This window comes from Dama dama, chromosome 22 (assembly GCF_033118175.1).
Source record: "Dama dama isolate Ldn47 chromosome 22, ASM3311817v1, whole genome shotgun sequence".
NCBI lineage: Eukaryota > Metazoa > Chordata > Mammalia > Artiodactyla > Cervidae > Dama > Dama dama.
The window spans coordinates 3,899,697-3,913,830 of record NC_083702.1 but is presented as its reverse complement, the minus strand read 5'-3'; the positions used below and the strand labels follow the sequence as shown (position 1 = coordinate 3,913,830).

Here is a 14,134-nt window from a genome sequence, read left to right as displayed (position 1 = left end):
GGACCAGCCGCGTCTCTGCCATTTGCAGCGGCAGGCTCGGACCTCGAGGTGATCACATAAAGTCAAGCGAGTCAGACAAAGACTTGGATTGTGTGCTATCATGGACCTGTGGAAGCTAAAAAGTGATATCCGTGAATTTGCTAATGAATCAGAGACAGACTCACAGACATAGAAAACAGATTTATGGTTTCCCGAGGGGATGGTCCTGGGGAGGGATAAATTAGCAGGGATTAACAGATATGTGGGCTTCCCAGGTGGCTCAGTAGGTAAAGAATTTGCCTGTGTATATGTATACACTGTGGAATATTACTCAGCCATCAAAAAGAATTCATTTGAATCAGTTCTAATGAGATGGATGAAACTGGAGCCCATTATACAGAGTGAAGTAAGCCAGAAAGATAAAGACCAATACAGTATACTAACGCATATATATGGAATTTAGAAAGATGGTAACAATAACCCTATATGCAAAATAGAAAAAGAGACACAGACGTACAGAACAGACTTTTGGACTCTGTGGGAGAAGGCGAGGGTGGGAGGTTCTGAGAGAACAGCATTGAAACAAGTATAGTATCAAGTGTGAAACAGATCACCAGCCCAGGTTGGATGCATGAGACAAGTGCTCAGGGCTGCTGCACTGGGAAGACCCAGAGGGATCAGATGGGGAGGGAGGTGGGAGGGGGGATCGGGATGGGGAACACATGCAAATCCATGGCTGATTCATGTCACTGTATGGCAAAAACCACTACAATATTGTAAAGTAATTAATTAGCCTCCAACTAATAAAAATAAATGAAAAAGAAAAAAAGAATTTGCCTGCAATGCAGGAGACACCGACAGATGTGGACTCGATCCCTGGGTAGGGAAGATCCCCTGGAGGAGGAAATGGCAACCCACTCCAGTATTCTTGCCCGGAGAATTCCATGGACAGAGAAGCCTGGTGGGCTACAGCCCACGGGGTCGCAAAGAGTCAGACATGATTGAAGTGACTGAGGACGCATGCACAACAGATACATGCTACTATGTATAAAAGAGATAAACAACAATGACCTACTGTATAGCATAGGAAACTATATATAGTATCTTGTAATAACCTGTAATAGAAAAGAATCTGAAAAGGAACATATATATGTATATTTGTGTACAACTGAAACACCCTGCTATACACTGAAACTAACACAACATTGCAAATTAACTATACTTTGATTTTTTTTAACAGTTTTTAAAAAAAAGAAAATAATGGGCACATCTGTTATCAAGTTTCTGAAATCATAAAGCCAAAATTAGCCTCCAGGATATACAACTACCGGAAGTAATTGTCTTTCTACTTGATTTCTCGTGGTTTAGAACAAACTTAGATTTCATTGAGTTGGCCCGGAGAAGTTAAAGATAAAGGGACTTTTCTCTTTCCCATGAAACCTTTGTGTAGGCTCTCAGCACCGCAGGGCAGGAAGTGGAAATGCATTCACGGGCTGACGCCATCAGTCAGCCTTGAGTAATCTGCTTCCTACTGTCTCACTTTGTTTCAGCAACAGGAAGGCCTCATAGGTCTCCAGCATTTCTTCCCGGTACTTGTAGAATCTAATACAAATGCTGCCTCGTCTCCCCTTCCTCCTGGTGTTCAGCTCCGCACACCTGAGGGGTATTTTTCTCTGTATGTTTCCATCAGCTTGCTCTTGCCTTTGTTGTTGTTCAGTCGCTCAGTCGTGTCCGACTCTTTGCGACCCCATGGACTGCAGCACGCCAGGCCTCTCTGTCCATCACCAGCTCCCAGAGCTTACTCAAACTCATGTCCATTGAGTAGGTGATGCCACCCAACCATCTCATCCTCTGTCGCCCCCTTCTCCTCCTGCCTTCAATCTTTCCCAGAATCAGGGTCACGTCAGGTGGCCAAAGTATCGGAGCTTCAGCTTCAGCACCAGTCCTTCCAGTGAATATTCAGGACTGATTTCCTTTAGGATTGACTGGTTTGATCTCCTTGCAGTTCAAGGGATTCTCAAGAGCCTTCTCCAGCACCACAGTTCAAAAGCATCAATTCTTCGGCCCTCAGCCTTCTTTAAAGTCCACCCAGGCAGGAGGAAGGTCGTGATTAAGGGATAAAGGTGGAGGTGGGGCGGGGGGACCTGAGGAAGGAGGAGGGACAGTCACCACGGGCCCGTCGATCCACACATGCTTGGGCCAACCAGCATGTGGATGTTAGTAACCCCATCACAGCTGTTGAGACTGCGTTTCAGGTATCTAAGGTCACCCAGAGGAGGATGGGGCTTCATCTGCCCGCCCGATGCTGCTGCTGCTAGGAGCTGTAGGAGGTGAACGCTGGTAACATCCTCAGAGCTTTCCGGAAGAGGAGGCATTGACAGAGCCTGAGCCTGTGTGTCCTGCAGACACCGTCACCGCAGCCCACCCCTGAATTCACCACCTTCCCCCTCCACGACTCTCTCGGCTCTGGGAACCGGCTCTTCTCTTCACGTTCCCGGTTTCATGGTGTCTCCCAGTTACCTGAGCCGGAGAGGAGGTGTACCCCAGGCTCTGTCCCAGTTCGCTGCTCCATCCCTGCCCGCTGGCCATGTTAGGTCTTCGTCCTCTTACCTCAGGCCTCCCCAGATCAGCCCTGGGGGCGTGTCCCCTCTTACGGGGGGCACTTACCACCTCCTCTGGAGGAGTCCTGGGGCTTCTCACTTTGCCTGCTTTCCTTTAACCCTGGATTCCACCTGCTGCCAGGACAAGCCCGATGCGGTTCCTCCCATGTCACTGTCCTGCCCGCATGCCTCTGTGGCTGCTTCCTGCTTGCAAGGTGGAGACCACAGGCTGAGTCCTGAGCCGTGAGCGGTGATGCACCCTGACTGCACTGCCGGCCTCTCCCCCTGGGGAAGGCCCCCACCCCCAACCCCAACCCTGCACCAATAAAGGGTCCCAGGTTCTCTGGGGTGCCCTCTTGGAGACCGGGCTCATTTCCCCACTGCTTGGATCTCAGCTCACCTCTGACTCGCTTTGACCTGCAGAAGTTGGCAGAAGTGATGCAGTATTTACGAGTGAGGTCGCCAAGCTCCCACACTCCCTCTTGGAAGACGAAGGCACCTGCAGGAGCCCGGGCTGGCCTCCTAGGATAGAGGCCACGTGGTCAGAAGGGCCCAGCCCGCACCCAGCGTCCGTCCCCAATGACCCCCCAACCACGGCGACCTGCTGACCAAGGAAGACCCAGCCAACCCAACCCGAGTTGCTGACCCGCAGAACTGTGAACAAATACAGTGGATGGAGTTCAAGCCGCTGAGCTGTGGGGTTGTTTGCGGTGCAGCCACGGGTCACGGGCCCAGCGCCCTCCGCGTGGATGACCCCAACCTTCTCAGCTACTCAGGGATGTTTCAGGTCATCTCTGCACACGGGCTATGCCCTTTCCTTAGAAACTCCTCCTCACCCTTTTTCTCCTGCTGCGTTTCTTTCTGGCCACCTCTTAGGATTCAGCATGGACATCCCCTCCTTGGTGGAGGCTCCCTGGCCCTCAGGGTGTCCCCAGATGGCCCTCGTCACACTGCCTCTGCCGTCACTCATTTATTTCTCTCTCTTCATGTCCGGGCAGCACAAGGCATGTCCCTCTCTGAGCCTCTGGTCCCCGATGTCAGTGGGACCAGGGCTGCCTCCCCTGCCCCAGTGTGGACCCATAGTAACTGTTACCCATAGCACTGCAGTAAACTGTTACGGAGGGCCTGGTTCCCAGAGTGCTCCTTGCACCCCCTCCCCGCCCTGTCTCAGCTCCCACACCCCTGCCCTGGAGCTGTGTGCGGGGAGCTGTGGGTCCCCCTCTAAGATGTCTCCAGGAGAAGCATGGTTGTCAGCTCAGGGGAACTCACATGGTCCACCAAGTTCACAAAACACGGCTCCCATCCCAGCGGTGAGCCCCAGCTTGACTCGCGTCCTGCCATCTGTGGGATGTCCCTACCAACACCCATTAGGCCCTCCTTGCCTGGAGCATCACCGCTCAGCTTTGTGACCATCCAGGTCCTTGGTTCTCTGCTGCTTGTCTGTCGTCTGAGTGGTGAAGTTCAGTGTCCTCCCCACTACCCATGGTTCCATTTTCATTGGGTCAAAGTGTTCATGTCGTAAATGTGAGTTTCATTTCTGTGGACTTTCACTCACAACTTTTAAAATTTATTTTTTAATTGAAGTCGAGTTGATTTACAATGTTGTGTTCATTTCTGCTGCAAAGTGATTCCATTATATATATATATGTATACACATATGGTGATGGCTTATTTGCTCAGTCATGTCCGACTCTGTGACCCCGTGGATTATAGCCTGCCAGGGTCCTCTGTCCATGGGATTTCCCAGGCAAGAATACTGAAGTAGGTTGCTGTTTACTTCTCCAGGGGATCTTCCCAACCCAGGAATCAAACCTGGCTCTCCTGCATTGCAGGCAGATTCTTTACTGACTGAGCTACATAGTAGCCATATATATATATATATATATATTCTTTTTCATGTTCTTTGCCATTATGGCTTGTCACAGGGTATTGAATATAGTTCCTTTACTATGCAGTAAGACCTTGTTGTCCATCCGTTCTATGTGTAATAGTTTTCATCTGCTAACCTCAGACTCCCAGACCATTGCTCTCCAGCCCCCCACCCCCTTGGCAACCAGAAATCTGTTCTGTCTGTGAGTCTGCTTCTGTCTCCCAAATAGGTTCTGTTGTGTCGTATTTTAGACCCCACATGTAAGCAATATCGTACAGTATTTGTCTCTCTCTCTCTGACCTACTTCACTCAGTATGATAATCTCAAAGGCCCTCCGTGCTGCTGCCGTTGGCTTTATTCCTTTTTATGGCTGAGTAGTATGCATGTGTATATCTTTACCACTTCTCTTTACCCATTCATCTGTCCATGGACAGTTAGGGTGTGTCCATGTCTCTGCTGTAAATCGTGCTGCTGTGAACACGGGGATGCACGTATCTTTTTGCATTATGGTTTTGTCTGGATATGTGTCCAGGAGTGGGATTGCTGGATCACATGGCAACTCTATTTTTGGTTTTTTGAGGGACTCCATACTGTTTTTCCCTGGTGGCTCAGAGGTTAAAGTCTCTGAGTTGCAGTCAGAGACTGCAATGTCTCCCGGGAGACCTGGGTTCGATTCCTGGGTTGGGAAGATCCCCTGGAGAAGGAGATGGCAACCCACTCCAGTATTCTTGCCTGGAGAATCCCATGGACGGAGGAGCCTGGTGGGCTACAGTCCACGGGGTCACAAAGAGTTGGACACGACTGAGTGACTTCACTTCGCTTCACTTCACTTCATACTGTTTTCCATAGTGGCTGCAGCCATTGACTTTGGTTCCTGTGCCAAGCTTCTCACTCAAATTCCATTGTAGCTGACACCAACGCGTGTCCAAAGTTGCCACTTTCCTGCAATTATTTTGGTATCACCATCCACAAAAGTAAGATTATATTTAAGAAAGTTAACTCCATTTTCAGAAATATGGGAAGGAGTTGGGTTTGAAGTGCTGGAACACCTACATGATAGAGTGTGACCTTTGTATAAAACTGGAGGGAGATTTCTTGGAAATGATCGGAAACATTCTCTTTGCACCTTTAAAGACAGAGATATAGAGGCTCACAACTATCCTTTTGTCTCCCGTTTCTGCCTGCCAGACTCTTGATTACAAAATTTCACGCCTTAGGCATTGTTGGGAAAGATCTAGAAAGCTCTAGTCAAACCTATTGTGCAAACTACTCCTGGTATGTTTGATTTAATTCGTTAAAATACACAGTCCTTTGTTTTCTTCTTATTATACTCTGGTACTTTTCTGTTTTAAATGTGTTTCCTAGGCCTTTTCTACACTTACTTTGTTAATCATTATGCAGGCACTAATGATTAATCTATTTCAGTGAACTTCAGGTGCAAGGTAAAGGTGCAGAGGGCTTTTTAGCATTATTTTGTTTATTTTGAAATGTTGTTTCCAGTCCTAACCCAACAAGTTAAGCCAAAAGCCATCTCAATAGTTGTGTAATCTCCATAAAGTATACAGGAAAGTATAAAGAATCTGACAAGGTAGTAAATTAGAGTTGATGAAAAGTGGAAAAATTCTTTGTCTGAAAGCTGCTTGTCTGCTCCACAAATGGTACTCTTTTGACAAAAATTCCCTCTTTTACCTTTAACCACTGAATGAAGTCTAGCCAGACTTAACTGAGTGAAGACAGTGGTCAGCAGGTCGCTCAAAGGCGGCATGATCAGTCCTGAGAAGGGATCACCTACAAAGGCTTTATGGTACGGTCAGAGCTGAACAGAGGGAGGTAAAGAGCAGCAAAGTAAAAGGCTGACACTTGCTCAGCTATTTAGCTGGACCCTTTTGAGTCAAACATAGGTTCTGAGAGAGAACTCCAGCCTAATTCCACTTGCTCTTTTTCTTTAGTATCTGATGTCACAGCATAGAAATATGTTTAGATGGTGAACTTTTATTTAGTACTTTATTTCAGAGAACATTTACAAAAGGCCTTCTAGGTCCAAGAAACTCTGTTAATAATGTGTGTGGGGGTGTGGAGACTTCCCTGGTGTTCCCGGGGCTAAGACTCCACGCTCCCAACGCAGGGGGCCTGGGTTCGCTTCCTGGTCAGGGAACTAGATCCCGAATGCTACCACTAAGCCAAAGAATTTAATAAGCCAAATTAATTAATTAAATAAATGGATTCTTTTAAAAAAAAACTTTAAAAAGTAACGTGAGAGGGCAAAAATGGGTGAGACACAGCAACACCCTTGGGAGACAACAGCCAAGTGAGTCCCCGCTTCGTTATTCCAATCAGATAATGAGACTTCCCGACTCTCTTCAAAGCACTGGTTTGCAACCCAACGTTCTGCACGTTCTCTGCGTGCTCCTTCCCCAGTAGAGTCAGACTGGCGCTCTGTCCACGCCTTTCCTGAGGGGTCGGTGATGTGTGCCAGGCGGCTGCCTAGGCCGTGGGCACGGTCCCGTCCTCAGGATAAAGGTGTGCCCACCCGCCCACCTCCCCTGTGAAGCCTGCCTCTTCCTGCCACTCGGACTCTGTCGTTCACTATGTTCACCATGACGCAAAGAGTTGGACATGACTTAGCGGCTGAACGACAACAAACAATGGTGCTTAGATTTTTGTTTGTTTCGTCTCTCAGGCTTAGTTTAATGATTATGATTCACTCTGTTAATTTCTCTCTCTTTTTTTTTCATTTAATTTTGTTTTAAATCCTTTTTTCACTGCACTGCTCGGCATGTGGGGTTATATAATTGTTCCCTGACCAGGGATCAAACCCACACCCCCTGTGTTGGCAAGGCTGAGTCTTAACCACTGGACCATCAATATTTTGACAGATCAATGTTCTACTAAAAGTAGAACTTTAGCAGTTTACATTCGAGTTTCTCATATACAGGATACAGTTCTAACACTTAAGTTGGATGAGAAAGGGGGAAAAATGCATTTAGAAGCCAGCGAGTCTCAGAACGGATTGTCCAGGAAGGGGGATGGAGTATGCATCCCCCACGTCTCTGTTGGAACTCGGCTTTATCACCTATCCTCAGCACCCGCCGCTCCTTCCCTAGCTTCTCCCTGCCCAGAAACCGAGGCCTGTTTGACTTCCATCCGCATCATCTCCTGATGTCTTGCCTCTCGGCTACACTGGGAGCTGCTGAGAGATCATTGGTGATGTCTTTTTCTCCCTCCTGAAGCCCCAGAGGACCTAGGACCCCGGGGACAGGGCATGGTAATTGGCGCCTGTTGCCCATCTTGATGGACCAGGCGGCGGCCGTGTTCTGTGGGCTCCAGAGGCAGGGACTTGCCGTGACCTTCCTGATCCCAGAGGTGACAGTGATGTGGAGACAACATGTGCAGAGGCTACCAGGAACCGCCGGCCAGCGGGGTAGGCCGTGTGCCACGCGGCCTCGACTTTACCTTTAGAAACGTCCAAAGGGCAGTGTCCCTTATCTGCTCAGGCTGGAAGCAGGCAGGGCCAGTGTGTCCAGTGATGTGTGGCGGCCGGTCCTCTGGCCAGAGGTCATGGTGTTGCCTCACTTCCAGGGATCTCATTTCAGTTCAGTTCAGTCGCTCAGTTGTGTCCGACTCTTTGCGACCCCATGGACTGCAGCACACCAGGCCTCCCTGTCCATCACCAACTCCTGGAACTTGCTCAAACTCATGTCCATGGAGTCGGTGATGCCATCCAACCATCTCATCCTCTGTCGTCCCCTTCTCCTCCTGCCTTCAATCTTTCTTTCCCAGCATCAGGGTCTTTTCCAATGAGTCAGTTCTTCATACTAAGTGGCCAAAGTATTGGAGTTTCAGCTTCAGCATCAGTCCTTCCAATGAACACCCAGGACTGATCTCCTTTAGGATGGACTGGTTGGATCTCCTTGCAGTCCAAGGGACTCTCAAGAGTCTTCTCCAACACCACAGTTCAAAAGCATACATTCTTTGGCGCTCAGCTTTCCTTATAGTCCAACTCTCACATCCTTTAGCTCTTCATTAACAGAAACACTGATGTTTCTCTCCATAAATCTCAGGTACCCTTGGAAAGCAACTGAAAGGTAAAACGAAAAGATGGCAGAGCATTCCAACGCCCTGTTGGAACGCCGGGGAGACTGACATTGTTTGTAGTCGGAGTTGAGTTCGTCTGGATCTGGGCGCGCCTGGTTGAAACATAGGATGTTTGCAGGAACACAAGGCTGCTTCCACGTGTGTTTTCCTTGCAGCTCTGAGAATACGACGTCGCAGAGGAGGAGGTGGTCACGGCCCCATTGATAACATGGCCTGTGCCTGGCTGTCGTATATTTTTGAGGTTGAACTTTATGGTGGAGGTAGTAAGTTAATGACTGCACTTTGGAACCTTTTGTTCATGGTGGAAAATACCTTTTTTAAAAAAATCTATTTTAGATGTGGACCATTTTTAAAGTCTTTATTGAGTTTGTAATATTGCTTCTCTTTCATATTTTGGTTTTTTGGCCACAAGACACGTGGGATTTTAGCTCCCCAACCAGGGATGGAATCTGCACCCCCCATATTGGAGGGTGAAGTCATAGTCACTGGACCACCAGGGACCTCCCAGATAATATCTTAAGGAATCCCTTTATCTCACTTGCCACTTGAAGAAATTCAAATATGATGCAATATAAAATATAATAAAAAAAGTGCAGATTCCCAGTCTGATTTACCCTAAAAGATGATAACATCTTCTTAATCTTATGGAAGTTCAATGATTCCCTTTTCTTTTCTGTTGTGGCATTATCGTTGACTATGATCATTCATTGTCAGAATCCTGGCATGAGATGTGAATCTCACAAAAGCATGTGGACTGGACCCATTTTTCATCTCTAAAGGAAGCAAACCATCCCTTCATCTTTGCACTTGAAGCTGCTGTTGGCGCAGCTGGGCTGAGATGTGAGGTGCTTTGACAAGTGCATCCCACGGGTCTGCTTTTGGCAGGGTCCTCTCCCTTGGTCCCAAGAGCCCAGCCGTCCACGGTCGTGGTGGCTCAGAGGGTAAAGCATCTGCCTGGAACACGGGAGACCCGGGTTCGATCCCTGGGTTGGGAAGATCCCCTGGAGAGGGAAATGGCAACCCGCTCCAGTGTTCTTGCCTGGGAAATCCCATGGACAGAGGACCCTGGTAAGCTACAGTCCGTGGGGTCACAAAGAGTTGGATACAACTGAGCGACTTCCCTTTCTTTCATTTCTTTTCTTCCTCGGTCCCAAGAGCCCAGCCTTCCGAGGTCGTGGAGGGACCACAGCCCCTCGCCCCGCTGAGCCCCGGCCAGGACTGGCGGCACGCACCCCCGGGGTCCCATTCTCGATGTGTGCGTGGGCTTCCCTGAGACCATTTCAGAAGCTGAATGTTGCCTCATCGGCCTCGCTGGCGAGGAGGGACCGGGCCGGGCTCGGGGGTGAACTTGGAGGGGCCTCGGGAGGGCGGGGAGGGGAGGGCGGTTCAGGCAGGGGGCCGGGATAGGCACTGGGGGTCTAGACGGGGCGATGACCCGTGCCGCTGGTCTCGGGGGCGTGGGGGCGGGTGACCAGGGTGAGGTGGGGAGGGTGTGTCACCAGGGCCCACATTGTGCAGGAGGCCGGGCCCTGGTCTGAAGGTCGCAGGAAGTGGTTTCCGAGGTTTGGGCAGCAGCGTGAAGCCAGCCTGCACGGAAGGACCTGAGCTTTGACTTTGTACCCCCGGGGCGGGTCATGGGCTGTGGCCCTCGACAATGTTTGCTTCTCACCGTCTGGGAGGCCCGGAGTCCAAGATCGAAGTGTGGGCGGCTTTGGTTCTTCTCAAGGCCCCTCTGCTCGGGTCACAGGGCCACTGTCCGCTGTGTCCTCAGGGGCTGCCCCCCCCCACCCCCCGTGTACACCCCCATCTCTCTTTCCACCAGCCAGATTGGATTAGGGCCCCCTCTGAAGACCTCATCTTAATGTAATCACCCCTTTCTCATGTCCAAATGTAACCCCACTCTAGGGCCCTAGGGCTTCCCAGGTGGCTCAGTGGCAGAGAACCCGCCTACCAGTGCAGGAGACACAGGAGACGCGGGTTCGATCCCTGGGTGGGCAAGATCCCTGGAGGAGGGCATGGCTACCCACTCCAGTATTCTTGCCTGGAGAGTCCCATGGACAGAGGAGCCAGGCGGGCTACCATCCACTGGGTTGCAAAGAGTCAGACACGACTGAGCAGGCACGCACAGACGTCAGGACTCCCACACCGGAATCTGGGGGGCACGCTGCAGCCTGAAAGTGCCCACGTAGAGAGCGTTCTTCTGTGTGTGAGTTGAAACAGCCTAGCACTCTCCGGGACTGACCTGTTTAGATTTTTGTAACACTAGATGTATTTGTCACTGCGTAGTCACTTTAGGAACACCTACCTGCATGACGCATCCCATGTGCACAGAGAACATATAATATTGTGCCCAGCATGCCTGCCAGCTGCCTGCCCCTCCCGCTCCCCCCGGGACCCCAGCCAAGCCACACTGACCTGCTTGTGCCTACAAGTACCCCCGCAGGCATCCATCCTGGGGGCTTCACACTTGCCACTCCTTTCGCCGGAACATTCTCCCCAAGGCGTCTGCACAGCTCTCTCCCTGGTTCCTGCATGGGTCTGCGCCCTTTTAAGCGAAGCCCCCCTGGCAGCCGTGCCCTCCCCATCCCCCCCCACGTCCTTGCATGCCCATCAGACAGTCCAGGCATGTCCCCACCGGAAGGGCTGCCCTGGGGCAGCTGGAACTAAGCTTGTGTCCGTCTTCCTGCCATTTCCGTCTTCCTCCGACACACAGAGGGCGCGCAGCAACGCAGAGGGATTCCTGGCCGGGTCAGCTCTAGTTCCTGAGACGAGCTCTTGTTTAGATTTTCTCATTTTTGGGGCAGTTCCCTGGTGGTGCACTGGTGGCTCAGATGGTAGAGCGTCTGCCTACGATGCGGGAGACCAGGGTTCAATCCCTGGGTTGGGAAGATCCCCTGGAGAAGGAAATGGCAACCCACTCCAGTATTCTTGCCTGGAAAATCCCACGGACGGAGGAACCTGTAGGCTACAGTCCACGGGGGAGCAAAGAGTTGGACACGACTGAGCGACCTTGCTTTTCCTTGGTGGTGCAGTGGTTAGGATTCGGTTCTGTCACTGTCAAGGACCTGGGTTCAGTCCCTGGTCGGGGAATTGAGATCCTGCAAGCCGCTTGACCAAAATAAAAAATAAAAATAATAAAATTGTTCCTTTTCTTACTGAGCTTATCAAGAGTCAAGCGGAGGAAGGATGGCTGACAAAGATACTCTTTCGATTGTGAGTTCAGGTGTGTCTCCACTGGCCAGTGATGCTTCCACTCGAGGAAAGCCAGTGGTCCTCCGGGTCTTCAGTGTTTTCACCGATGGCTTCTCTCTCCTCCCAGGAGATCGGAGCTAGGCAGTGGGACCAGCTCCTCCCGATGGAGATGGTGGACACAGAGAGCCCCATCGGTCCCCTCTCCCCACTGGAGGCTGATGATCTGGAAAGCCCGCTCTCGGCAGACTTCCTACAAGAGATGGGAACCATTCAAGAGATTTCTCAGTCTATTGGGGAGGACAGTTCCGGAAGCTTCAGTTTTACAGAATACCAGTACTTAGGAAGTGGTCCAGGATCAGATGGCTCTGTTATTACAGGTAAGCGTACCACTTCCTGGAAAGCTTTACTCAGAAATGTTTTTTCCGCAGAGAACAGTGTTCTCTTCACCTGGAGGAGAAGTCACGTCTTTCTGCCTTGAAATCTTCAGCCGTGAGAGCGTGGCATGCAGCACCACTGGGCTTTCGCAGCATCTCACGGTGTGTCCTCTTTATAAAAGCTGGACATAAGCCACATAATGCTTGAAATTCAGCTGGCAGCTGCTTTTTTTTATATATAATGCTGTGAGTTTATGTTTCTTTAAAGCAGAGATGCCTATTGTAATAAAAATCACTCTCTTGTCTGGAAATGGATATGAACCATCTCCTTACTCTTTAGTAAACTTTTATGTTTAGGATGGAAAAACAACAAAGTCCTACTGCAGAGCGTGGAGAAGTGTATTAAATTTGTCATTGTTGTTCAGTCATTCAGTTGTGTCCGACTCTTGGCCTACTCTACGCCTGGGTCCTCTATCCTCCACTGTCTCCCGGAGTTTGCTCAAATCCACGTCCATTGAGTTGATGATGTCATCTAACTATCTCATTCTCTGCCACCCTCTTCTCCTTTTGCCTTCAGTCTTTCCCAGCATCAGGGTCTTTTCCATATGGTAAACCGTAATGGAAAGGAATATTTTAAAAAAGAACGTATGTATGTATATGTGTACAACTGAATCTCTTTGCTGAATAGCGGAAATTAACACAAAGTGGCATATCAACTATGCTTCAGTAAAAAAAAAATATTAAAACTGTAAAAAAAAAAAGGGATTTTAAGATGGTTATGGTAGAAAAAAACAAAGAACTACATCAGGCATCAGGCAAGGCAGATACAAAGCAGTAAAATGTGGGATCTAGTCTGGTAACCTCGCTGGGAAAGAGGGGGTCACGGCACAGTCCATCTCTCTGGGCAACATGTAAGCCACCCCGGGGACTTCTCTGGTGGCCCAGTGGCTAGGACTCCACGCCTCCACTGCAGGGGACATGGGTTCAGTCCCTGGTTGCAGAGCTAAGGCTCTTCAAGCTTTGCAGCATGGCCCCTCCCAAAAAAAGCTGGGCTGGGATAATGTGGTGTCAGCTGCACCCCTGATTTAAAGGAGGCTCCTTTGGGGAGGACTTGACCCCACGGTCCTTCTTGGCAGGAGTGGGTGTTGAGTTGGGACTGGAGGAGTCAGGATTGAACTGGCCAGGAGGTGTGTTTGCAGTTTACCCCTCTGATCGAGGATGAGCCCGGCTCTCTTGGGAGAACCGAGTAGTTTCTCCCGGCAGCGTCTGGTGGGACTTCTCTGTGTTCCCTCACCCCCACGACTCCCCTTGTGTCCAGGGCTTGCTCCCCCACCGTCTTCTCCCATGTCCCCACCCCAGGAAGATGTTCCCGAGACCATGCGCTGACCTTCGGTGATGGTGGGAGAGGGAGGCTGGCGGTGCTGGCAGCCGTGCTCACGGATAAACCCGTGTCACAGAGAGCGCGGTTGAGCGTGCACGACCCAGCGAGCCTGCTTCACCTCACGCACGGGGGTCTGCACTGCGGTGGCGTTTGTGACGGGGTGTGCACCGTGGCAGAAAGGAAGAAAGGGGAGCTTACAGAAAGTGACCAGACACACGTCCTTGACTCTCGGCCACTGGCCGCTAAGGTGGTGGGTGTGTGCTCATCCATTTTTACTTCACTCCAGTTCTCCTTGTCATGGTTAATTAACCCTTTTGATCGTTTAGAATCATCTCGTAATCTGTAAAATCTGTATCTCCTTGCTAGATTTTTCACTGCTATTGTTACCACTTCATTTGAGAGAGAAAATGATTTCTCATTCGTAAATTCGGTTTTTCATTCTTGTCTCTAACGGTGATATTTCTAAGTTATGTAAACTGCAGATACAGGAGGGCCCTCTATAAAATGTGTTCACGGTAAACTGTGCACCTAGGAGATTGGACGGGTGAGACTGCTCTGCTAGTCTGTATTTCCCGCCCTACCCACAATATTTCTTAGCCAGCTTTATTGACATAAAAACTTCACATATTCAAACAGTGCAATC

General features: G+C 50.0%; 1 protein-coding gene across 3 annotated transcripts in view; it reads left to right on the top strand.

Annotated features, from left to right (window-relative positions):
* PPARA (peroxisome proliferator activated receptor alpha) overlaps positions 1-14,134 on the top strand; it is a 78,916-nt gene that overhangs the window by 30,685 nt on the left and 34,097 nt on the right. For all 3 annotated transcript variants that reach the window (XM_061124337.1, XM_061124338.1, XM_061124339.1), the window contains exon 3: positions 11,864-12,113. In XM_061124337.1, coding sequence (XP_060980320.1) covers positions 11,900-12,113 — 214 coding nt within the window. In that variant the 5' untranslated portion in view covers positions 11,864-11,899. The remainder of the gene's footprint in view (positions 1-11,863; positions 12,114-14,134) is intronic.